Genomic DNA, 24685 nt, shown 5'->3' on the forward strand with positions numbered 1-24685 from the left:
ACGACAATTGCTCCAACCCAGTGGTCACTAATGGGTTGTCCAAATTATCAGCCATACATAAAAAATGAAAAAATCCAAAAAAATTATCACCTACAAAGTAACATACTTGGTAACTCGTAAGCTTGCACGAGGTGTTAAACCCGTATGATAACAACTGTCGTTTTCCGGCCACGCGAGGATAAAGTAAGTTACATTCATTAATTCAAACAGAATTGTGGCTGCTAAACCAAATTTGAATTTGCATGTGTTAACTATTATCTTTCTATTCTGTACGGGTGAGGTTTTGTTTTGTGCGAGATTTCACCCATTACCTTAACATGCAACATATTTGGCTCTTATATTCATTCTAACATTAGCTAGTGGCTACTTTTACACACCCTCCCCTCTAAATTTCCCTTAACCCCCCCCCCACGTTCGATGCTGGACGAGCTCCCCAAACAACTGGAGCCCCCGTTATGTTGCGCAACCACCAGCACTCTAGCGCCAGTAGTGGAGCAACTTAAACTGGAAATATTTGAAATCAACGTGAGTAGTTTGGTCATAAACCACATCGTATTATGTGATGATGATTGAATTATAACTGGACATTATTTGCAGAAAATTATTGAATTTTATCGAGAGAAAGTTTTTGACGCATACAGTTGCCTTGATAAAGTGAATCAACTTAAAGAGGAAGAAACAAATCTTGTGGATCTTGAGTGTCAGGTTGGTGGGTGCTTGGGTTCAAACCTCACCCAGGGTACTAATTATTTGTTTGTTCACAGCAACTTAACTTGTGCCAACTTTTGTACAAACTGCATTTTCAACTTCTTTTGATTTTCCAAAGTTTTTGTAAATTGATTCGAATCGTTACGACCAGCAGTCCCGAGGTGAGTTGTGCGGCTGTTGATGAACCAGGTGAAACTTTATTTACGGGTTGGCACAGTGGCTGCCTCTAACAGAGAGGTTATGGGTTCGAGGCTCGATGCTGCTACCATTGTGGGTGTATGTGTCTTTGGGTGTGACAAACAAAACACAAAACAGCAACTGTTCACATATACCTCTTGTACCGACGGTGCCCTAGTATTTATAATGGCAGGATATGATGTAATTCCATGCGTACAGATGTTATAGTGCGACAACTTTTCTACTAAACTGAAGTCAAAATGTTTTTCTCAAATGTTTTCGCATAATTGTGAATAATTTGCTAAAAAAAACAGCATACGCCGCACATTAGGTCTTTGTTGCAACAATTCTGTTTAACAAACAACACGCCAATATGTCACAATACTTCTTGTTGTCTAACAGACAGCTTTGTGACCATTGTTGGTATGCGTGTAAGCAATATACTTAACAATATTTGCTCCAACCCAGTGGTCACCAATGGGTTGTCCAAAGTGTCAGCCATACAGAAAACAATCGCCCATAAAGTTACATACGTGGTAACTTGTAAGTGGGAACGAGTTGCATGAAACAGAACATACGTGTTATATTGACCAACGTTGCCCCGCCATGGGAGGATAAATAAGTTACATTTAATCATTTATTATCACAGAACAAAGACATGTCACACAACATCGGTGAAATTTACGAGGAATTAAAGTATGATGTCTATGTTGAGGATGAGGGACCAGAAGTTGAAGCAGAAATGCGCTCAATGACTTTGGATGAAGCATCACTGTGTTTACAAACTACTTTGGTTGAAAGGAATTTTCATCTCGCGAATGTTCAATTAAATGTGTTAAGGTGAAATTGTTTGTTTATCTTTCGTATACAATAGCGGAATTAAATTAACTAAAACAGCAAAGAAAGGGAATTAGCAACAAAAAACTATTAATAAAAAACATGCTACGAGTAACTACTTTCGGAAAAGTATCAAATAAGTTTGTGGCTGCCTTTGATGTTGTATGGATTAACTCATGTTTGATTGCAGTTAATTAAAACATATTGATGTAATTGAAACATTTCTATTATCTCATAGACACCTTAGGCCGGATCGACTGTTTGGTTTCCCTGAAGATTCAAAAACTAATTATTTGACGCATCGTTATTTACAACTAACCATGGATGACAAGTGTAAGTTGTTCGGTTGTCACATGTTTGTTACAACCCGGAGTACAAAGTACTGTTGATTTAGAGAAAGTTTATAATATCAATAAATGAATGTAATTTGTTTATCGGTACAACACAGGTGTTCCAGCACATACACCTTGTCCTCGCTTCAGCTTACCACATATGCAACTTTGTTGGAGATTGTTTTTCTGCATTCTTTACAACTTCGACGCCCGATAACATTGTTCTTCACTTACCAGGTTATGCTGTGTTGGGACGGAACGACATCGTACAAAGCACCAGTGTTTGTAACAAACTTATGGAGGTCAATTTACAAATTCAGAGTTCGTTGAAATTATTGGACGTGGAACCCAACGATGAAGATGGGAGAAGGAACAAACATACTTCGTTCTAATGTTTTGTGCCTTTATACACCATACACCATACATGGTGCTATTAAAACAAGAGTAATATAAACTTTGTCGCATAGAAATTATGTCGGATGTGTGTTTCCGGTTATATGACGTCACAGTGAATGTACGGGGCGTCACAATGTAGCGATTAATTGACGAATCGCGGCGCTGCGTTGTATTATGACGATGAGCTTTTTGTGGTGAACAAACTGTTTACAAACACATTTAGTATGAGCAATTCGGGCGCAGTTAAATGAATGTAACTTACTTATTCTCGCATGGCGGGCAACAACAGTCGTCATAACACTGGTACACCGTTTTATACACCAGTCACCACGTATGTAACTTTGTCGGTGAGTAATAACCCGTGGGAGCAAATTACGTCAATCAAATATATTTGGCGTTAAGTTCACCTGTCTCCCAACTTTTACTTTCCTACATACTTTGGATGAAAGCATCGAACATGACATCCCAAAGTATGTCTAAAAATAAGCTGCAAATATAATGTTTCTATGTCTCCTGTCATTTCCTGCCGCTCCCATCGCGGAAGTCGCGATTTGGTTTGTTTTTGTTTCGAATACCTCAACTATTTATTCATCAGTCAGAATGTTTCGTTTTTTGCAAGTTTTACCGAGAATTTCGCCGACGATTTGTTTCATCGCACTTTTCGTAAAATGGTTAAATTTGCCGCAAATGTTTCGTGAATTTACCAAAAATTCGCAATATTTTATGTTTTAGCGAAAATGTTTTAAAATGATCAGCAATAGTGAAGAATCTCGAAATTATTGACTGATCTCTGACACGAATGATTCTTCACTAGTGCCCAATTTTATAAAAAAATGTATTTTCTAGACAATATTTTGAGTAGTTTCACGAAGTTAGTATAATAATGGCTGAAGCTGATGACGTTCCAGTGGAAGAGATCCAGAAGTTGGCGATCGATTCGGCAGAAGGGGTCGACACGGGTTATAAGGCCCCGGCCAAAGTTGATTTAACAACAATTCAAAGTTTGGACGCAGATGACGAAAGTTTGGTGAAATATAAACAAAACTTGCTCGGGCAAACCGAAGGTTCGTTATAAGCAAGGGTTATGATTCCAATGCGAACGATAACTTCTTTAAAAACAAATTCTTTTAGAAAAAAACCCTTGCAAAAAAATGTTAACTTTGTTCTACAAATAAAAGGCAAATGTTGGTAGTTATCGAAGCTTAAATGTTTGTCTTATTTAGGAAAGGATGAATAAGTTGCATTATTTGTTATCTTAAAGTCAATCAAAATATGAAACCTTCCCAAACCCCCCACAGGTTGCCTGGATGAGGGGGGTAACAATGTACTTGTGAAGAAATTTACGATTGAAATCACCGGGAAAGATCCAATCGACATCGATTTAACAGGTGAGACCATCGGGGTGGACATGGGGATTGAAAACCTCCTGTGGCAACTTGGCATAAAGTGGTTCAAGTTATGGCTAACTTGTAAAAAAGTTAATATATATTTAATAAATTTTATTCTAAAACTTTGCAAATGAATTTAAATATGAAGAAAAACTTTGTGTTGCTTCCAGTTGTTTATATTTAAAACAAACCCCTTAACGAATTTTGGTTACATGACAGACAAAACACCCCTGATTTTCAATATATATATTTTATGCCAGAGAAGTTAAACAAAAATTTGAATCTTTGTTTATATTTCAGGTGATTTATCAAAATTAAAGAAAACTCCGCTGAAAATTCCAGAGGGTTCGATGTACAGAGTGAAAATCACATTCAGAGTAATATAATATCTTTCAATTACATTGTTTTGATTAAATACAACATACTGTGAGTTTATTATATGTTGGGTTTAGCAGCCACGTTTTTATTTAATGTAGGTTTTACTCACAGCATGTTTTAACGACTGTCACTAATTCCCTTCTCTTTCTTAAAGTTACTTTATTTTCGGTATCATAATTAAAGTGAAATAGGAATTCATGTAATGGTTATAAACAATATCCATTGTTACAACAACAATACTTTATTGTTTCAGGTACAAAGGGACATTGTTTCTGGGTTGAGGTTTTTCAGCAATGTGATTAGGAAGGGAATTAAAGGTTGGTTTGTTTGTGTAATGTTTGAATATCCAGCTAAACCTGCCACTCGAGACCTACGTTGGTGTATGTTGATACACGCACCAAACTGTATCAACACAAGGATAGTTCGACACAATCCTGTGAACAAAAATAACTGATTGGTTGTAATGTTTACTGAATAATGCAGCAAAATTATTCCAGGGTTGGCATGACCACCCTACCACCCCATGTTGGGTGCCCGTGTTTCACTCTAAACCCAATATTTAATTTTATTTTCAGTCGACAAGAATAGTTACATGGTTGGTAGTTATGGTCCGAAGACGGAAGAACAAATATATCAATCCCCGATGGAGGAAGCTCCTTCTGGTATGTTGGCACGAGGTCAATACAAAGCTCAATGCAAGTTCACTGATGATGATAAAAACACTATATTAGAATGGGAGTGGTTCTTTGAGATTGTTAAAAAGTGATGACAATATTGTTTATATTCCTGTAACCAAGATGGCAGATTGTTGGGACGTTCGCACTTAAACGTAATTAACCATTGTGATGTCACAAGTCAACAATATCATCATAATGCTTATTATCACAAACCAAACTTTTAACAATGTACGACAACAATTGTAATTGTGACGCTTAGAAATAAACAAATGAAACTTAATTATGACATCGCAATATGCATTATAACAACATAGTAGGTTAATAGGGAAACACCCAAAGGGTACTTTCCCTAATTATAATGCAACAGACAATTCATTGTTTAAACATGATGTCATAATGGTGATTGTGCGTTGACAATGATGTTGGTTGTGATGAAACAATGGTGATTCATGTAAGTTTGGAGGTTGCTTCTATTTATTCAATGTTTGACGAATATTTTGTATTGCTGATAATTTGAACAACCATTAGTGACCACTGGGTTGAAGCAATTACAGTTAGTGTCATTCAACAAAACTACATACGCCCACATTGGTAGCAGCATCGGGCCTGAACTCGTGACCTTTGGTTAGAACTGCATTATAATGTAGTATGACATCACAAAGCTGTCTGTTAGACAACAAGAAGTATTGTGACATATTGGCGTGTTGTTTGTTAAACAGAATTGTTGCAACAAAGACCTAATGTGCGGCGTATGCTGTTTTTTTTAGCAAATTATTCACAATTATGCGAAAACATTTGAGAAAAACATTTTGACTTCAGTTTAGTAGAAAAGTTGTCGCACTATAACATCTGTACGCATGGAATTACATCATATCCTGCCATTATAAATACTAGGGCACTGTCGGTACAAGAGGTATATGTGAACAGTTGCTGTTTTGTGTTTAACTAAAACTTTTGAAAGGTTTGTAGACATCGCACTCAACCATGGCACCAGGTATGTCCATAATTAAACATCAATAAAAGTAAATTGAATGAAAATGTTTGAACAGGTGATGTTATTGTCAAGGGATTAGACCTGGTTTTCGAAGATGGGAAAACTGTATCGTACGATTTGACAGGTGACTTGTGTTTATGTTAATTATCCCGTATAACCGCAGCCGTGATCATAACTTTTAGGACAATTGCAATATGGTTTATTTATAATATTTCTATGTTCAGGTGATTTGTCCGAGTTGTACGATAATCGAGCTGAAGTAAAACGGGGGATCACTTACAAGATTGTTTTAAGGTTTCAGGTAATGTGTGTTATAACTTGACAGCGAGCATGAGGTGTATGGATACTTCATGTGACATGTTACAGGTTGTTGCAGAACTTGTTCAAGGTCTTCGACTTTTTTGTGATTTTAAACGAAAAGGCATTCGAGGTAAAGTTTGTCTTGAACAATTTACCTGCTTTTAAGTTAGTTTCTTTAATTATGATAGAAAATATTGGGAAAATTATAAAATGACGAAAAGAGTCGTTAAAACACCTAATTTTAATTTAAATGATTGAAAAGTGTGGTGGTTACACCTATTAGCTCTCGTTAGGTTATTTAGGAAACTAGTTTAACTTCTATTAGAACAAAATACACAATCTTCTTTGCCTCAGTTTAAGAAATACCTTTTATATTTATCCATTAATACCAATAGTGACGATCAACTTTATCCAAACTTGTAACATTGATAATTTTTAGTTGACAAGATCCCGAGCTCGATTAGGAGTTATGTAAAAGGTGATCACGAGTATCAGTCGGAAACTTATGAAATGCCACGCGGGTTCCTAGCAAAAGGACCTTACACAATGGAGTTCCGATTCAAAAATCAGGAAGAAACATTTCTTGAATGGGAGATTCCATTTGATTTGGAATAGTCCTTTAATATAATATGCTAATGCATGTTTTGTATTACTCAGATATTCCAACTATTTACTCAGTTTTATTAAACCAATGGATATTTAACATTTTGTGTCTTGAAAACAACAATGACATCACTATACATAAGTATGACATCATGTTATACATCATCAAGGCCAAACATTAGAACTTGTGATGTCACAATGTGGTATGACATCACAATACTGATGTTTGTCACCTAATAAGAAATATTTCGAGATTTGCGAAAATATTTAAACGTTCAATGGCCTTTAGAAGTACAATCCAATCGATTAGTGGAAATGTAATTGCCTTTACTGTTTATGTTTCGGCAGCCAGCGGGAGGTGTGACAACAACATAACAGAGTTAATGGTTAAAACGATATTGTTTGTGGAAAATCTGTCCTTGGTGTGGGATTGTTATTCTGTGTCTGATAATTCAGACAACCCAGTAGTTACCACTGGGTTGGAGCAATTGTCAGAAATTGTCTTATCTAATCACTCATTCGACCATACTGGTAGCAGTGATGAGCCTCGAACCCAGAACCCCCTAGGCTTGAAGTAACTTCTCATTAGACCTGGGAGTTTGGGCAGAGTTCATTTATTAACAAGCTCACACAATTAACAACATAACATTTTGTTGGGTTTGTTTGAATGTTCAATCCACAGAAACAACAACAACTAATATTCACTATTCCCCACGTTGGCTTGCTGAAGTAAATATATGGTTTTGTTTACAATTTCATCGCAAACCTCGTCATCAAGAAGTTGTTTCACCTGCAAATAAACAATGACTTTGTTTGAACTATATATATAAACAGCATGGGTGTTCGGTTATAATGAATAAACCCCTGGTTCTCCACAAACCCCCAACCCATACAAAATACATAACAGCGCATGATTCTCAAATTACCTTGTACGACATGGACGCCTCATAGGCGTACAAGATGCTCGTGTCGTACAGAACAACCGATCTTTTTGCCAAACATTTGATGCAGTTTCGTAATCGACAAATTATTTCTCGATCTTCGATTGGAATTGATTCGTTGCTGATGATAAATCCTCCGTCACCTGAGGTGGGTGGGTGTAAGTTGTTTTGTGTGGCAGGGTAACAACAGTCGTTATAACACGGGTTGCTGAAAACAGTCTTACAAGCACTGAAAACACACAATGTAGGTGAAAGTACCTTCTTCCGTTTGACTGCTATGTTGTGTAGTATATATCCAAATATACCCGTTGTTTGCAAGGATAATGGAGGCACCACATGATAAATTATGGATGTGATTCTTCCTTCGTTTGATGAGAGAAGGGGAAACTATGACCAAACAACCTTGGCTTAGTTTGCCGTATCGTAAACTTCGTGTATGGAGAGAAAGAATGCCGTCAACATTAACCTGGGGTGGGAATAATATGTGGTTACCCCACAATGCCAGGGTATATAAGTTACATTCAAAAGTTTAATGCAAATAATGAGCTGTTAAACATAACGTAATATCATTTTTTATTCATTTTTTTTATAGAGAAAGGAAGTAACAAAAACAACAGTTCTTAAAACATGCTACGTGTAAAACTATTTTAAACAACTATTCCATCAAATGAGGATAATATAAACAACTCGCTTGTGGGACTTCAGCACTTATAAGATCCCCTTCGTTTAAATAACTTCTCATGTTTAGTTCATCAGTAGCCGACCTTCTACGTAGCTCACCCCCCGGTAAGTTTACCGAGGAAAGTTGAAGGATTGAATCCAAACGAGAGTTCGTCTCAATCTGTGGATATAACTTATTTATCCTCGCAGGGCAACGACAGTCAACAAGGATGTTCTGTTTAATACACCTCATGCCCACATACAAGTTACCACGTATGTAAATTAATCTTGTGGCAGGGGCCCAAAAAAAAAAGCCAACACAAATACTTTAACCCACCCACCTTCCACCTCTTCTGTTGGACCTCTTTAACCCTCCCCACCACAATATCCCCCACTTCACCAGTGTATCGTGACTTCAAAGCACGAACGCAGATTAATTTATTTATTCGTTCAACAACCCCAGCCACAGATGAATATAATTTATCATCTGCATCTCCAGTGCAGTAGGTGCCTGCGTATACATGGTAACCATAGTTAGGGGTGCCAACTTTAAAACAAGGGTGATTTTCATTTACAGATTTTACTACAAAGGTTAACAAACGTGACGGTTGTTGTAACAAATGTGTAAATACACCACATTAACCCACCGTGTCCCCGCATGTAATCCGTGTCTTCGGTTATTACATCTCCTGGCGTTACTAAATATGAGGTGCCAGTCTCATATTGGTTTTGCGTGCGTCGTGTAGATGGTAAACGTATCGTTATGTTGCTCATATTAAACCGAAAACTTATTCTTACGAGTTTTGTATTATCAAACTAATGCTAACACCAATATATAAACAGAACACGTGCCGCTTGGTATTTACAATTTTGCCTTTTTCTTTTATCGCGGCATGTCGCTTTTATTTTGTGACGTCATTAAACGGATCGCGAAGTGTCGCGGCATAATTGAAATTTTAAGTTTCTTTGAACAATATTCTCGAACGACAGATGTTTCTCAGATTATTATGACGTAATAAAGTTCAAACAATATCGATTATTACAGAATAATCAATATTCGAGTCGTGTGCCCTAGAACATATTGTTTATTCATTGTTGCATTTGCTGCATAATTTTTTTTATATTTTTAGATTTTAGTTGATTTGAAAATGTCTGACACCGTAGGCAGTCGACACTTGGACGGGGCAATGCATAACTTGGAGAAAATGTCGGAATATGTTCAAACGGGGAAAACTGAAGTGATTGAAGTCGGAATAGAACTACTCGAAAATAAAAGTTTGCCACATAATTTGAAATAATCTGATGTATTAATACAGTATCATTTATATACTTGGACGATATTTATTGTTATTTTGATGTAGTGTATGTGTTTGGAGTTTGGTTATTTGACCCCTTCTTTTCATTGTTTTAATTAGTTTGATCTTCGCTATCGTATTCAATGAGATAAATAAATTATTGTTTTTATTCCAGTTGAAAACTCTGGCATGGATAAGTTGCAAGAATGCATCGGTGGGTTGATACGCGCTGAACAACGGGTCAAAGCATTCACTCATTCTGTTGACTCGCTGAAGTCACGTTGGCAAAACGGGGAACTTGAAGACTCCATGGATATTGTGGAGGTTTGAATGTGGTTGTTACCTTTTTAGGGGATTCACCCATGTATGTTTTACTTAAAATCCAAGTTTTTATTATTTCTCTTCATTGTTTGGTCTGTTGAGACATGTTTGGTGGAATAAAATTAAATTTTTTCAACGGAAGACCAAATTCCAGTATGACATCATGCCTGGTAGCAAGTAGCATTACTCATTGTATTCATCATTAAAACCATTATGACATCACACAGGAACTAGAAGCAGATTTTAAGCGCGAAACAGAGAAAGTAACGAACGACCCGAGTTTGTGGGATCATGAGTTCATGACCTCGTTTATCGAACAAATGAAAACAATCGATGCCGGTGGGTTAGTGGCGGGGTGTTTAATGGGCGTTGTCGTATTTACACAGTTTATTGTGGTATGTTATTTACAGGATTTGAATTTAACACTGGTGTGAAGCCTCGTGGTGATGATGATGTCATGCAGATGGCGGGCGAGGCAACCACTACGTGCCCGATAACACAGGTGAGTGCGAGTTATAGTAACACATGTGGTATTAGGAACATTTAACACAATGGTATTTTTAGTTTCTTTGGTATAAAACCATTCATCCTATTTCTATGTTTCCTCTGGCAGAACGTCATCAGGATTAAAAGACCCAAGAAGTCTAAAATATAAAATGCCTGGTTGCCTGGTAGTACCAATATACTAACAAACGCGAAAGTCCCAATAAGTTGTATTGTTTGAAATATATGTCGCCTAACACCTATTATTGAAGTAGAAGTTATACAATGTTATGAATAAGTTGTTTGTTGTAACTTGTTGTTTGTTGTAGTGCCAGATGGCGGATCCTGTTAAAGATAAAATATGCGGCCACAGTTTTGAGAAGCAAGCCATCCTAGCGCATATTGCGCAATGTCAGAAACGTAAACGACCTGCAAAGTATGTTGGGTTTAGAGGATGTTCAATATTTTGGGTGTTGATATTCTTTTACAGGGCAACGAAAGTCGTTATAACATGGGTGTTCTGTTTCATACACCTTGTGCCCGCTTACGAGTTACCACGTATGTAACTTATTTATCCTCGCATGGCGAGCAGCGACAATTGTTATAACACGGGTGTTCTGTTTCTTACACCTCATGAGTGATTGTTTTTATGTATATAAATTGGCTACTCTAGTTTTAAAACATTTTATTACACTACCAATGTTTCATATTGAATACAATGAGATATCACCCTGGTTGCATCAATGCAGTCCAACCACGGAAGTCACATCAACCAATATAATATACCATCAATATAACTATCCACCATAGGTGTCCATCAACTGGTTGTACGAACATCATCGATCGGAACAATTTGGAATCGAACGTCGCGCTAAAACAATTAATCCAACGAAGGGTTAAAGATTCCAACCAACCACAGTCCAGCGTTTGAGGTCACGACCCCTGAATACCAGTACAAAGTATCTAGGGATCATCCCAACTATTGTCCGAATACGCAGTATAACTTTATTTGATCTTTATTGATAATAATGAACATTACGAATGCTGACCACGATTCCATGTATATTGGTTCAACACAACTTAAGTAACTTGTTCACCATCTCCCCGATGCCGTCAAACACACGGTGCACACTGGTGTTGCACATGTACGCCGGAGTCGTCACAATGCGCATATTCGTGTCCACATGACATTCGTGTTGTTCGAGGTTAAGGAATATTAAACTTCTGTTAATTTACTTACGTTACTTTTGACAGCAATTGCTCTAAGCCATGCAAGGATAAATAAGTTACTTTTATTGGGTGAGGTCCTACAGCGTGTCACGCCATGGGACCTGGGGTTTAGACCAGAGTTGCCGCAGTGTTACACTTATTCATCCTCACCCAATAATTATGGTTGAAAGGATATAGTAACGTCTTTCTCCACATGCACACCCCCACATTGTTGTACAGCCCCCACTGTCCCACTATAAGGCCAATCATCCCCCTCAGCGTGACCTAAAGTAACCTCAACACCTGGTAGACACTTAGCAGCCAGCACAGGGGGCAATACAAGTTAACCTGGTGGAAAGAATTGAAATCAGAATAATTAAAGTTAAATTTATGACCCACAAAAGTACATGGTAGTTCGTAAGCGGGCATGAGGTGTACGAAATAGAACATCTGTGTTATAACGACTGTTATTGCTCCGCCATGTTAGAATAAACAAGTTATCAAATGATCACAAAACTATTTTCACCGGATTGGTTTCTTGTTTGAATGAAAATCTTTGATTGTCTTTTCCACTTCATTGTTGACATCACAATCAATATTATCCACTGCCCATGACGATAAATTCTTGGCAGCTCCAAAACCACCAGGGAACACTAACGCATCGAAATCGGCTTCGTTCAATCTAAACAAGTTAATATTGTTTGGTGTAAGTGTTATACTTATGTCCAGATTAACAATCGAAGCTCTGAACAGGAATTAAAGCTGGTGCAAGGTTGTTATGTGTTGCACCACAGTGGCTGGAGTGGCCGCCTCTATATTGGAGGTAACAGGCTCGATGCCGCTACCTTTGTAAAGTATGTATCTTTGACCAAGACAATTAACAACAACTGCTCCAACCCAGTGTTCACTAATGTGTCGTAAGTAGGCATGGAATTGAAACACCCACGTTATAATATAAACCCCCCATACATACAGTGCCAGTGGTTCTACCATCCCCCTTCCAATCCTTGCCGATTCCACCAACACATTCCTCCCACCATCCATCACCTCACCACTAACATGGTTGATCGAGTGCATTTGTTCAACATCGGGTGCGAACATTTTCACTTCGGCTCCAGCGCGACTCAGGTGAACCAAACAACTAAACAACATATTACAGGTACAAGTTGGGTTATGTCCAACTAATGGGTTACAACAATCTATAAGGTTTGGTAATAAGCCAATTGTGCGCTAAATTCAAGGTCTCATTGCGTGCCACACCACAAAAATATGTCATGTTATATTAATGTACCGCGCAAACTTACGCCGATGCTTCGTGTACTTCTGTACCATCATACACCCCACAACCAGATAGAACCTTTGAACATTATAATGTCAAGAAATATATTATATTCACTAATACTGGTACCTACCACGGCAACTTTCTTCCCCATAACGATCGAACCCGTGTGAAAACAACGGTTAGCGCGAATTGATTTATTGAGAACTCGTAACATTTTGTTTTGATTCTAACAACTGCAAAACATAATGGTTTATGTGAGTTTCCAACAACATTGATATATTTTAGAATGAAATGTTTAACAGACGAGAAGAGTTATTTGAAATACACACGAATATAAAATTACATATTTCATAACACTTGATCTTGACTGATATTTGGTTACGAGAATCGTCCAACTCCATGAGCATTAGATCACGACCAGATTCATGCGATGAAACATTGTTACATTGATATATATCCAACCAAACACACGAATCACAACAAACAAAAAATATTTTCTAGACTTAAAAAATTTGTGGTTTGCTGAAGGGAAATAACCGAAAATGGGACTGGTACAAAATGGTAGTTGACGTCATTACTACGTCATCATTACATCGTCACAATTTACAAACGGTAAGTCAACTTTACTTTGGGTAAATACCAATGTCTGTGTTACTAAATTAAACTTAATAAATTATATTAAACAGGGAGTTTACCAGTTAATAATATCCAACCAGTAGGTAGTATTTTACCAACCGCTAGATGGCGATACGTAACGCTATACTTGTCGCTTATATTTTGCGGATTGACAGCGGGCATGAGGTGCGCACAATCTATGGCAGATCTTTGTGGATATGTTTTTAATTTGGCCTGTTGTAATGACTATTATTTAACGTTTACACATTATATTTGTAACACTGTGGTTCTTTACAATGACGTATGAATCTAAGGTCAAGGTATTAAGTCTTCCAGATTATCTGTGCCTACATTATTACGTCATAACCAAATGGTTATGTCACATGCGCGGGTTTATATACGGGGTGAGGGGATCTTTTTTCTCTCGAAAAAGCTTGAGGGCGTGGGACACCTGCGTTGGTTGAACGGGCAGCAAGTTAACACCTTCCATCAAAGCGACGAACGCACGCCAACCTCGCTTTCAAACTAACGTAAGGCTCAAGAATAAACAACACATCAAATATCAATCGCTACTTAAGAAAACTTGAATATTTGCATTTCATTTGTGGGGGGGGGACCGCCACTTCAAATAACTTCCGACGTCACAATCGTTGTGTTATCTACGTCATAATGACGTTTAAATATAAGATGTCCTGTGTCGTAATAATATTTTAAATTTTGCTCCAAATATTTTGTCGGTTTCGTCTTCGCGAAAATTCGTCGAATTCGACGTCACGTTTTCAACAAAGAGCCATTGTTGCATCGCACATGCGTAACAATGGATTGAAACAATAGTAATGTCCTTATAATTTTCTCGCTGTCTGTTACGATTATTAGCGAGTGTCTTCAATGATAATAGACCATTTGTCGTCGCGCGTTTCGAACATTCGAACGTAGAACGGAGAACTATTGTGTGAAATGTCGTTTCTAATTTCGCGTGAAACTTTAATCCTCGAGTCTTGATACTTCGCTACAATGAATTGAACAAAATCGTCATCGCCAGACACCATAGTTACGTCACAGTATATTCGATAATTGTGACGTCATGTTCAATATTTTATGAAATCCGGAGATAAATTTTGTCGATTGGCTCGAGTTCGTGACGTCAGATAATACGTCACCGTGACGTAACAAAAGGTTTCCGTTTAAGTAGATAGAAAGTTTTATAAATGATTATGTTTCCTAGTTACGTAGATAAGATGGCATTGTTGCTATCTATGTTTGACATAACTTGCGTCAACTTTGGTACGTCATTGTTACGTCACCGGTCACGTGGCTGGGTATGAAGAAATTTTAAATAACCAAAAATTCAAACTGAACTTAAAATATCGGTTGGGAATGCATGGTGGGGGGGAGTTTGTGAATTAATTATGTCATGTAACTATATTTTATGTACACTATTTCAAAGGGGAAATATTTGACGTCATCTTGGCACACGTCATCAATGATGTCATACATCACGTGTGTCCTGGTAACCAATCAGCAATGTTTGCTTTGTATAAGAAACACAAACATTGGTGCAGCGTGCTGGGTGATTATACCAAAGATACATCGGTTTATACACCGTTTGTTAATATATGGTGAATCACATTCGATTTAGTTTCGGTTCAAATACTTTACAACAATCCGCTGATAATATCACGTAATACTAATCCACATTATACGGCTGGGACAAGTTGTAACATTTAGCTTGTCTGCGAAACACAATTACGATTTTAAGCATGTGGGTGAAATACCTGAGTGTTTGAATTACACCCCTCGTAACACATACAAGTATACGGTGTTTATTGTCTTGATCGCTTGGTGCAAATATATTCCCACCCCTTGTTTTAATAATTAACAAACACAAGTATAATCAAACATACGTAATATTAAATGTTGTAATTCCCCCGCATTGTAATCAAAGTTGACACAAGGCAAGTTATGTCAAACAAAGATAGCAACAATGCCATCTTATCTACGTAACTAGGAAACATAATCATTTATAAAACTTTCTATCTACTTAAACGGAAACCTTTTGTTACGTCACGGTGACGTATTATCTGACGTCACGAACTCGAGCCAATCGACAAAATTTATCTCCGGATTTCATAAAATATTGAACATGACGTCACAATTATCGAATATACTGTGACGTAACTATGGTGTCTGGCGATGACGATTTTGTTCAATTCATTGTAGCGAAGTATCAAGACTCGAGGATTAAAGTTGTACGCAAAATTAGAAACGACATTTCACACAATAGTTCTCCGTTCTACGTTCGAATGTTCGAAACGCGCGACGACAAATGGTCTATTATCATTGAAGACACTCGCTAATAATCGTAACAGACAGCGATAAAATTATAAGGACATTACTATTGTTTCAATCCATTGTTACGCATGTGCGATGCAACAATGGCTCTTTGTTGAAAACGTGACGTCGAATTCGACGAATTTTCACGAAGACGAAACCGACAAAATATTTGGAGCAAAATTTAAAATATTATTACGACACTGGACATCTTATATTTAAACGTCATTATGACGTAGATAACACAACGATTGTGACGTCGGAAGTTATTTGAAGTGGCGGTCCCCCCCCCCACAAATGAAATGCAAATATTCAAGTTTTCTTAAGTAGCGATTGATATTTGATGTGTTGTTTATTCTTGAGCCTTACGTTAGTTTGAAAGCGAGGTTGGCGTGCGTTCGTCGCTTTGATGGAAGGTGTTAGCTTGCTGCCCGTTCAACCAACGCAGGTGTCCCACGCCCTCAAGCTTTTTCGAGAGAAAAAAGATCCCCTCACCTCGTATATAAACCCGCGCACTCGGTGAATCAGAATCACAATCGCAGTTGATTGCTAGCTACGTCATCATGTGATTACGTATGCAGTAAATTATATATTTGTTAAATTCAGTAAAAGTTAAGATTTAATAAATTATTGTTGAAATATTTAGCTGATAATGACGTAACAACTTAATAATTATTATTTTTTTCTAGATTTGAAACCGGAAGTTACAAAATATTCGATAAATATGATTTCTATGTTTAATATCGCTGCTTTCGTCTTCACTATGACGTCAATATTTGTCAATGGAGAATCCGTGACGTCATCAAACCCAACAAACGCCGAAGCATTGTTACGTCACATGCAACAAAGGAGTAACGCTGTTCGATCGAAATACATGATGGAATTGTACCGAGCCAAAAACACAGGAATGCCAACCAACAACGCGTTGAAAAGATCCGATATTGTTAGAAGCTTCAGATCAATCGGTGAGTGTTACGTCATAATGACCGCTATGTAAACGTCCATTAGAAGCGATTGTCGCGAATTTATTGCAAGGTTGTTACGTCACACACCTATTTATTTTACTAAAAAAACGTTAATTTAAATAAATTTTCTTTTAAGATTATACTTCGTAAAAAAATCCGGAACACATTTGTCAAAATAAATAAAATTATAATTACTTTAAACTGAATTTAAACTGAGCTAAAATAACAAATTAGATCAAAAATATAAATTTAATGATAAGTAAATATTTTCCCACGGTAACCCGGAAGTATGGGATTGAGGGAGAGGGGTAGACATTGTTGTGTATTGGGGTTGTGTGTTGGAACGTAATGTTGTTTCGGTTGTTTAAGATTAATATTTATAACCGGAAGATTTTTCACACGAACAATATAAGTTGTTTATACGACACAAGGTTATATGACGTCACAATAGTTTGGTGGTTCGTTAATTAAATTGTTGAACCTTCGAAACCGTGTAGACGTCGATGTGTATTCCAATGTCCGACCACGTGTCGCTATGCATTGTTACGTATCACTCCACCATTGTTTCCATTGTTTATAGACGCGATAACCGCGGATAAACTTTGTTACGTCACAATCGCTTCAAAGACATCGGATGTGACGTTGACAATAGACAATTGTGACGCGATTCTTAGCGTTTACGCCACTGTTACGACTGTGACGTCATACTACGAAATTACCATTATATTGAAAAAAACAAACAAATTCTATCTTTATAATTAATTGAATTAATTATTTATCAACAGAAAGTTACAAAGTTGGTTCAAAGTTGGTCGTCGTGTTCGACCTTTCATCCGTCCCACGTGAGCGAATCAGAGGGTCAGAATTACAAGTGGATAGAAGCCTCAGTGACGTCACAATGATAGAATTATGGGAAGGTATAAACGCTGAATCGCGTCGTAAGATTGGAACAATGAGATATATTCGAACGAACAAGAGGTGTGTAGAATATTGTTTATTTAATATTGACTCGAGTAGTTTTACTTCTATTTCTCTTCGTTGTTAATTTGTTCTTCGCTATCAATATTCGAGGAAATGAATAACAATTTATTTCATTCATCTATTCGAATAATACTTCTCGTTTTGTTTATTAATTTTTTTCTTTTTCTCCAGTTTCGACACAACTTCTCAAATAAGAAGATGGCACCGCGGTGATTCCCCCGTCACCCCCTTCCACGCATCGGGGGCCATCTTACCCCTCACCCCATTGTTGGTCGTGTATTCTAACAATCACCATTATGACCTCATAGAAGCGTCGGAATCGCGAATGAACCGACAACGACGATCGTCACGTGGTCGACACTCCAACAAATACCGGAAACGACGTTATCGAGTGAATAAGAACAAAACCCGCAAGTCAACGTTGCGTCACAATGACGTAGAGATAACATCACACGCCCAGCAAAAGTCGCGAAGAATTTCCAACGATTTCGAACTTTCTACGTCATCAGCTGATGACGTCACAATCCAAAGTGGCAACGAGTATGACGTAACAGATGAATGGCGAAAGCAACAAAGTGATGACGTCAAAGTAGTGAAAGCGAAACACCCGGTGTCGCCGCAGAGAAAACATCCTTTCATTATTTCGACCCCGGCACCCACGGTTGGGGCCACACATTGTAGGAAAGTGAGTTTCGAGATTGACTTTGAGAAGATAGGTTGGGGTTCATGGATTGTTTACCCCAAGAAATACAACGCGTATAGATGCGAGGGGCAATGTAGGACACCTATGAGGAGTGACAGCAAACCAACCAACCACGCTTATATGCAAAGTATCATCGCAACCAAACGCCCCGACCTTCACATACCTCAACCATGTTGTGTGCCAACCAAACTTAAACCGCTCAGTATATTATATTATGAAGATGGAGAAGTTAAACAAAGAGATCACGAAGACATGGTCGTCGACGAATGCGGTTGCAGATAATTTACATTGATTGTTTTATTATTACGTCATAAAGTTCCAATTGTTTCGCTTTTCTTATGCAATAAACACAAAATATTCAAAAAAATATTCTTACGTTTTTTTTTAGATTTTTCTATTCTTCGCTATGTGACCGTTACGGCATAATGTTAATATCAGCTTGTTAGCGACACCACGCGGTTGGAAATATTTGCGTGCACTATTGCATCTATTATGACGTCACATAATCAACGCGCGACGCCGAGAATACTCGACTTTAAAACACGGGGTTTGCTTGCAGGGTTTAGATGGTGTGTGGTGTGGTGTGGTAGTTGGGAGTTCAGTGTTATTGTGGTTGGTGTGCTCATGTAGAGTTAATGTATTTGAACAATATATATTACAAGTGAAGCAGAGTTGACGAATACTGGTTAGATAGTTTCAGGTTAATTCAGATGTTTGAAGCAATTGTATAATGTTGTATATATTGAGAAGTCGAATAGTGATGAATGTGGGCGGCCGTGTGTTAGTGTTGTATTGTAGGGTAGGGGGAGATGGGACACCTTTTTATTCTGTTTTATCGTCCCATTTGGTGGTAAATAATTACAAAACTGTTTCCTCACGACTTCAATAGATTATGGTTTAATTGTTTGAAACACAAACAGGATATTTGGAGATCATGTGCCAAAGGTGTCCCATCTTCCCCACCCTATATATAGCAGTATATAATGTTAATATGGTGAATGCTTATAGTACGCAGGCGTTATGTTATAGATTATATACACCCTTGTATAAGCACTACATCGGTCGTTTTATTTTGTGTTTTATCTCGGAATATTACATAGGCGTTATACTGCTGTGTTTCTCAAACTTTTTAGTTTGCGGGCCAGAGGTAAAATTTCGAAACAAATTTTGCGGATTAGTGGAGTATCACTTGCAGCACTGTGACGTATACACAATAAAGTCTTACATAGACCGTGAACTCTATGTTACGTCACAGTGCTGCAGTTACGGAACTAACGAAGTTCTAAATCAGTTTAAAAATTTATGTTTTATATTGTTAATCAATAGACAACACTTCGACAGTTTTCAATTGATATAAAGTTGTAATAAATGTAATATATTTGGCGGACCGGAGGTTGAAAACCACTGGTATAGTGGGTGTATTATATATATATGGGGTCCAATGAGCGATATTTGGTGGTTTTATGCGACTATATAGATGTTGCGGTTTGGGGGTTGACGGGTGGTTGGTTTACATCTACTGTAATATATTGGGGTACGGTTGGTAAGTTATATATTTGTGCGAATATTTCAACCTGCGATGCATTGAGTAAGATGAAGCATGTCTGTGGTTCGCGGATCATATTTCGTGGATATGTTTCGGTGTATACATTGTTACACAATAATAAACCCTTCGTCGTAAAATTCTCACACTTTGAGACGTCACAAGATACAAACTAGAATCGTTTATTTATTAACAATAGGCAATGCAACGTCATAAACAACCGATTAATCCTATTTATTTCGCCCGATCTTATAAATAGCGGGGTCGGATTTTGAATGAGATATTTTACGAGTAACTCTCTCGCGTCTGGTTGTTGATGACGTATCAAAACATATACGATCTCTATGTGTTGCGTTGAATGACGTAATAGCGTCCATGACCTCACAAAGGGCATTGTTACATTCCACCAATGAAGGTCGAGGTTGTTGTTCACATATTGTCGGTTGGCGGGAAATCTTTCCGAGTTTTGCTCTCAAAGTTGAGCGGACGTGATCGTGAGTTATCTGTCCGCTAGACGGCGCTGGTGGGTTGGGTTGATTTGATGACGGCCCGTTTAACTGAGGGGGGTTGGGGTTTTGATTGTTTTCTAAAGCAAAGTTATTGCTTAATGTAAAGTTTGGTTCGGGTTGGGTGTTGGGAGCAGATGTAGCATCGTCGCAACTTTGTTTCAAAGATACTTTGGATAGTTTTGCTTCTGCCCTGTTGGCTCGTGCCTGCGAATGAGTGGTTGGGGTTATGTGGAGGAATCTAGCGGTAGAAGAATCAGAAAAAATATTTTTTAAAACGTCCACCCACAAAGTTACATATAGTACTGTGGGGAAAGATGGGACACCTTCGGCGCATAATATCCGAATATCCTGATCGTGTTTTAAACAGTTAACAACGGTCTATGGGAGTCTTGGGCATATAGTTTTATTATTCTTTGAATGTTCCTTGTCTACTACCACATTGGACGAGAAAGTTAAAATGTGTTCCAACTTCCCCACCCTACTTTACATTGTAACTTGTAAGCTGGCACAAGTCCACGTAAGAATAGTTACATCCAAACCTTACCTTCTCGTACTCCATCTGACTTTTAATAATTTGCGCAGCTTTCAATGTTTGTTGAGCTGTTGTCCTCCATTCTTGTGCTTCGTGTTGCGCCATGTTTGATCTCTCCTCAGCTTGGTGGAGTTTGGCTACTAATGAATTGATCATGTGTTGGGATTCAATCTGCGTTGAATGGATGAATGTAACTTGTTGTATCTTCGCGTGTTGGGGCAACAACAGTCGTTATAACACAGGTATACGCCCGCCTAACAAGTTATAGAACTCTCCGCGCAACATTTGCAGGATACGAACGTATAAGACCATTCATGTTTTCAGTTGTTTTAGTTTTAAATCTGAACATTAGTTTACGTCTTTGTGGTAACAGGCCAAACCTGGCCTATACGCGGTATATAACCTCGTATATACGAACGAATATGTTGTTTTGGTTACGATCATTTTAAATTGGAATAATTAATGTTGAGTTTTAACAATTTTCGTTGTAGCTTAAAATAATTCGTAATGTCGGTTAAATTCGAGTTAATCTGCGATCCTGTCACCACGTGATTATATTAAGGTAACCTGTTTATTATGACGTAAACAGTATGATAAGTATGACGTAAACAAGGCTTAATTGTAGGTCGACAATCCAAGTTTATTGACAATAATTAACATTGACCTCCTTGTATGTTTGAAGAAATTGAATGTAAAGTATTTATAATTCTGGAATGTTTATAACCTTAAATTTGTGGTGGTTTGTTAGTATGTAAAGCATATAGTATCGTGCTGTGACGTGGAGTGAAAAGATGGGTCACCGTTAGCACAAAATCCCGTATTTCCTAATTCTGTGAAATGTTAACAGCGCTGTTTTAGAGAAGTGAGGATATGGTTATATAGTTTCAGTAAGAATTGGATAAAAGTGCGCGGTGCGAAATTTTTTTTTTGTTTTTGCTCATTTTAATTTTGAATCAGAATTTGGAACATTACCCATGTATTGAGAAACATAGACGAGCCTTCTAACGCGTGTAATATGAAACCACCATCTTCTCCCAGCCGACACACGGTAACATACACGAGTAGACACCGACCTGGTCGTACCATCCTCCGTCGCTTTGGGTTTATTTTCCCTCCCCGATTAAAGCGCTAACGTTTCCACGTAAACGCGAACAGGTAAACAGTTAAGTGTTGTGTACGAAACAAATGCACGATTTTGGTTTGTGACGTCACACTAGCGCATTTTTCATGAAAAGCTAGAATTTATGAATGAAGGACTTTATTTTGTCATTTTTACGGGTTATAAGTATTGTGACGTCACGATTACATTTGTTGAGTCATTATCATGAAAATAATCAAAAATTATGACTCAACAAATATCGATAATATGTTGTTTGTACGGCGATGACGTCACTATGACGTAAGCGTGATAAATATTAAAGTAATATGTTACACATGATGACGACAAACGTGTTGCTGATTCTCTTCTATTTGTTGTTTTAATTCAGTCATCGTTTACGTGCAGTACTCGAAAAGTTAAACAACCCCTCGATACGTTTGTTCAATCGACATAAACATCATATAATAAACATAGAAATACCTTTCGTTTGTCTGAATCGTTGTCAAATGAAGCGGACATCGATCTTCCGGTTGCTATGGGATACCTAGGCGGATGAATATGTGTAACGAAAGTCGGAGTAACATATATTTATAAACGAGAAGTAAGGACAGTCGTTACAACAATAGATAAAACACAAATACAAAACTTATTCGATTAAAAGCGAGATGGCTGCACCTCACAAGCGATATAATAATGAATCATTTAAACAATTTAATTTACAACCCCCTTACCTCGTTATTTTAAATCCTTCTGGAGGCAACGATTGTTTCTCAGAATCTAATAATGACGTCATAACGGGTGATTGTCTTCTTACTTTACGTTCATTCGTTTGATTCGTCGCTATACTACGCTTCCTATGACGTAATTCATTAGTGACGTCATCGTTGCTTCTCATCCGGTACTTTCGGCAAATTTCGTTTCTTGGCGTTTTCGACAAATGTTTCTTCGGGTTCGAAATCAAAGGATGAAGTTTTGTTGAGTTGTCCAAATCATCCAATCTTTCATCGTGAAGTCGCGAAAGATGGGAAATCGCCGCAAAGTCTATCTGTGACGTCAGGTATGACGTATCTTCCGCCTTCTTCTCGAACACCTCGCTCGGTGACGTTATACCCTCCGACGTCATATCCTCTTTGACCGCGTCCTCCAACGACAATACGTCATCAAACGGGAAATCTTGACAATCAATATGTTCAACGCTTTGCAGTAAAAGTTGGCGCTCGTGTTCGTCGCCGCTTTCTCTTCTTTCGCCTACACGTAACAATCGTTAACGCGATGCATCGATTATGACGTAACAACGCGATCGGAGGTTATTATGACGTAGAAAAACCACATGATTGAACATAACATCATTTTTTTGCCTATGACTTCGAGTACACGATAGCGAGGATTTATTTAAAACAACAAAAAGAAGGGAATTAACAGCAAAACTACAGTCGTTAAAATTAGGGGGTATATTTATGTATAGACTTAACATAATGCATAAACAATGCTACTTACCCGATTGTCCCATCGTTTGCATAACCCCACCAACCCCAGCACCATCACCCATGTTTATTTCCAAATATTTTGCTACGTCAGCTTTTCGCGGGTAAATCGTCACCATTACTGATGAATCAGCAATTGTTACGTCACAAGCAACAATTATCTCTTGTTCTAAAACTTTCTAGTGACGTAACAATGGTATTTGTTTAAATATATTCAATGCTATTTCTGGAACAAAAATAATTTTGAATTGTTGAATTTGAAACTTTGTCTCAGCTGAAACATTGACGCAACGTCATAATAAACATTGTTCGCTCACAACCAGCTGTAAACCCTTCCAAGTCGCGATTAAACTGAAACATAAACTTTGCGCTGCTCGAAATATTTTCCCCGGAATTTCTATTTCCGTCCAAACTTCCGCCATTGTTGCCATGACAACCGAATCACGTGGTCAGTGACGAAACAATAAACTTGGAAACGAGAATATAAAATTTGAAACAAAATTTCCATTGTTGTTTAGCCGGCGGGCAATCGCGGCATCGCTGTAGGGCGTTATGACGTAGTGAAACGTAATCTGGGATTCTAAATTCGAATTCTAGATTTAAAAATAACTTTTTGCGCGTAAACACTTTGCCTAAATATAATTATTTGGTTAAACCTGTGTGACGTCACATTCCTTTGCTCGAGTTGAACCTGTGACGTCATATTCAGTCGTTCTAGTTCTAATACATTGTGACGCGGTATGTTTAAATTTTACAAATACTGTATTATCAGAGTATACTAAACTAGTATACTCTGGTATTATCTTACGTCTCCATATGGATATTGCATGTTCATGTAATTATAATATTGAAGATAGGTTTAAAGTTTCACCAAAAGTGAAATTCCTAATGTTAGAACATGCCTAATATCAATTAAGCAGAATTGATTCCCACCGTTGCAAC

The 24685-nt window shown here is 37.7% G+C and overlaps 8 protein-coding genes across 9 annotated transcripts in view; 5 read left to right on the forward strand and 3 right to left on the reverse strand.

Annotated features, from left to right (window-relative positions):
• The window catches only part of LOC100175294 (protein furry homolog), a 9235-nt gene extending 6337 nt beyond the window's left edge, over nucleotides 1-2898 (forward strand). Inside the window, exons 19-24 of the mRNA XM_009862648.3 lie at nucleotides 413-525; nucleotides 598-705; nucleotides 765-869; nucleotides 1535-1725; nucleotides 1961-2055; nucleotides 2292-2898. Of these exons, the coding sequence (XP_009860950.2) occupies nucleotides 413-525; nucleotides 598-705; nucleotides 765-869; nucleotides 1535-1725; nucleotides 1961-2055; nucleotides 2292-2446 (767 nt within the window). The 3' untranslated portion in view covers nucleotides 2447-2898. The remainder of the gene's footprint in view (nucleotides 1-412; nucleotides 526-597; nucleotides 706-764; nucleotides 870-1534; nucleotides 1726-1960; nucleotides 2056-2291) is intronic.
• A 399-nt stretch (nucleotides 2899-3297) lies between these two features.
• On the forward strand, nucleotides 3298-5173 carry LOC100177612 (rho GDP-dissociation inhibitor 1-like). Its single transcript, XM_002126720.5, has 5 exons — nucleotides 3298-3514; nucleotides 3749-3838; nucleotides 4139-4215; nucleotides 4470-4533; nucleotides 4792-5173. The coding sequence occupies exons 1-5, from the start codon at nucleotides 3334-3336 to the stop codon at nucleotides 4980-4982; spliced, it is 603 nt and encodes a 200-aa protein (XP_002126756.1). The 5' UTR covers nucleotides 3298-3333; the 3' UTR covers nucleotides 4983-5173.
• A 612-nt stretch (nucleotides 5174-5785) lies between these two features.
• On the forward strand, nucleotides 5786-6890 carry LOC100180058 (rho GDP-dissociation inhibitor 1-like). Its single transcript, XM_002126551.5, has 5 exons — nucleotides 5786-5887; nucleotides 5943-6011; nucleotides 6112-6188; nucleotides 6254-6317; nucleotides 6627-6890. The coding sequence occupies exons 1-5, from the start codon at nucleotides 5878-5880 to the stop codon at nucleotides 6800-6802; spliced, it is 396 nt and encodes a 131-aa protein (XP_002126587.1). The 5' UTR covers nucleotides 5786-5877; the 3' UTR covers nucleotides 6803-6890.
• A 433-nt stretch (nucleotides 6891-7323) lies between these two features.
• LOC100182394 (exosome complex component RRP4) lies at nucleotides 7324-9261 on the reverse strand. The gene is made up of 6 exons (XM_002126343.5): nucleotides 9039-9261; nucleotides 8733-8902; nucleotides 8423-8572; nucleotides 7990-8197; nucleotides 7717-7874; nucleotides 7324-7580 (listed from the first exon to the last, which is right to left on the reverse strand). Exons 1-6 carry the CDS (start codon nucleotides 9163-9165, stop codon nucleotides 7485-7487), a joined length of 909 nt encoding a protein of 302 aa, XP_002126379.1. The 5' UTR covers nucleotides 9166-9261; the 3' UTR covers nucleotides 7324-7484.
• A 272-nt stretch (nucleotides 9262-9533) lies between these two features.
• LOC100183116 (E3 SUMO-protein ligase NSE2) lies at nucleotides 9534-11725 on the forward strand (the record flags this gene model as incomplete). Its single annotated transcript, XM_002126194.4, is given in 6 exon segments — nucleotides 9534-9666; nucleotides 9862-10010; nucleotides 10235-10346; nucleotides 10418-10509; nucleotides 10820-10926; nucleotides 11301-11725. Coding segments are annotated over 6 exon segments (708 nt in total). The 3' UTR covers nucleotides 11422-11725.
• Nucleotides 11491-13452, reverse strand: LOC100185481 (glutamine amidotransferase-like class 1 domain-containing protein 3A, mitochondrial). Its single transcript, XM_026837822.1, is given in 8 exon segments — nucleotides 11491-11683; nucleotides 11896-12030; nucleotides 12032-12047; nucleotides 12226-12381; nucleotides 12673-12840; nucleotides 13004-13056; nucleotides 13112-13214; nucleotides 13325-13452. Coding segments are annotated over 7 exon segments (735 nt in total). The 5' UTR covers nucleotides 13196-13214; nucleotides 13325-13452; the 3' UTR covers nucleotides 11491-11560.
• Nucleotides 13453-13465: 13 nt separating this feature from the next.
• On the forward strand, nucleotides 13466-18931 carry nodal (transforming growth factor beta superfamily signaling ligand). 2 transcript variants are annotated; one of them, XM_026837817.1, is made up of 4 exons: nucleotides 13466-13593; nucleotides 16617-16892; nucleotides 17678-17870; nucleotides 18045-18931. In XM_026837817.1, the coding sequence occupies exons 2-4, from the start codon at nucleotides 16652-16654 to the stop codon at nucleotides 18856-18858; spliced, it is 1248 nt and encodes a 415-aa protein (XP_026693618.1). In that variant the 5' UTR covers nucleotides 13466-13593; nucleotides 16617-16651; the 3' UTR covers nucleotides 18859-18931.
• A 1354-nt stretch (nucleotides 18932-20285) lies between these two features.
• Nucleotides 20286-23989, reverse strand: LOC100187156. The gene is made up of 5 exons (XM_002125777.3): nucleotides 23757-23989; nucleotides 22991-23507; nucleotides 22740-22803; nucleotides 21173-21331; nucleotides 20286-20832 (listed from the first exon to the last, which is right to left on the reverse strand). The coding sequence occupies exons 1-5, from the start codon at nucleotides 23860-23862 to the stop codon at nucleotides 20350-20352; spliced, it is 1329 nt and encodes a 442-aa protein (XP_002125813.1). The 5' UTR covers nucleotides 23863-23989; the 3' UTR covers nucleotides 20286-20349.
• Nucleotides 23990-24685: the final 696 nt, after the last annotated feature.

The sequence above is a fragment of the Ciona intestinalis genome, unplaced genomic scaffold, assembly GCF_000224145.3.
Source record: "Ciona intestinalis unplaced genomic scaffold, KH HT000023.2, whole genome shotgun sequence".
NCBI lineage: Eukaryota > Metazoa > Chordata > Ascidiacea > Phlebobranchia > Cionidae > Ciona > Ciona intestinalis.

What these genes read in the sequence shown, in the direction of transcription:
- LOC100177612 (XM_002126720.5), top strand. Translation starts at nt 3,334, where the DNA reads ATGGCTGAAGCTGATGACGTTCCAGTGGAAGAGATCCAGAAGTTGGCG. An exon ending in AATCGACATCGATTTAACAG is followed by an intron (nt 3,839 to 4,138) that starts GTGAGACCATCG and finishes TTTATATTTCAG; the next exon opens with GTGATTTATCAAAATTAAAG. An exon ending in GAGTGAAAATCACATTCAGA is followed by an intron (nt 4,216 to 4,469) that starts GTAATATAATAT and finishes TTATTGTTTCAG; the next exon opens with GTACAAAGGGACATTGTTTC.
- LOC100182394 (XM_002126343.5), bottom strand. Translation starts at nt 9,165, where the DNA reads ATGAGCAACATAACGATACGTTTACCATCTACACGACGCACGCAAAAC. An exon ending in TAGCAGTCAAACGGAAGAAG is followed by an intron (nt 7,875 to 7,989) that starts GTACTTTCACCT and finishes CACCCACCTCAG; the next exon opens with GTGACGGAGGATTTATCATC. An exon ending in AGGCGTCCATGTCGTACAAG is followed by an intron (nt 7,581 to 7,716) that starts GTAATTTGAGAA and finishes GTTTATTTGCAG; the next exon opens with GTGAAACAACTTCTTGATGA.
- LOC100187156 (XM_002125777.3), bottom strand. Translation starts at nt 23,862, where the DNA reads ATGGTGACGATTTACCCGCGAAAAGCTGACGTAGCAAAATATTTGGAA. An exon ending in ACGATTCAGACAAACGAAAG is followed by an intron (nt 21,332 to 22,739) that starts GTATTTCTATGT and finishes CATTCAACGCAG; the next exon opens with ATTGAATCCCAACACATGAT. An exon ending in GTCAGATGGAGTACGAGAAG is followed by an intron (nt 20,833 to 21,172) that starts GTAAGGTTTGGA and finishes ACTCATTCGCAG; the next exon opens with GCACGAGCCAACAGGGCAGA.
- nodal (XM_026837817.1), top strand. Translation starts at nt 16,652, where the DNA reads ATGATTTCTATGTTTAATATCGCTGCTTTCGTCTTCACTATGACGTCA. An exon ending in TAGAAGCTTCAGATCAATCG is followed by an intron (nt 16,893 to 17,677) that starts GTGAGTGTTACG and finishes ATTTATCAACAG; the next exon opens with AAAGTTACAAAGTTGGTTCA. An exon ending in TATATTCGAACGAACAAGAG is followed by an intron (nt 17,871 to 18,044) that starts GTGTGTAGAATA and finishes CTTTTTCTCCAG; the next exon opens with TTTCGACACAACTTCTCAAA.
- LOC100180058 (XM_002126551.5), top strand. An exon ending in AGATTGTTTTAAGGTTTCAG is followed by an intron (nt 6,189 to 6,253) that starts GTAATGTGTGTT and finishes GACATGTTACAG; the next exon opens with GTTGTTGCAGAACTTGTTCA. An exon ending in TAAACGAAAAGGCATTCGAG is followed by an intron (nt 6,318 to 6,626) that starts GTAAAGTTTGTC and finishes GATAATTTTTAG; the next exon opens with TTGACAAGATCCCGAGCTCG.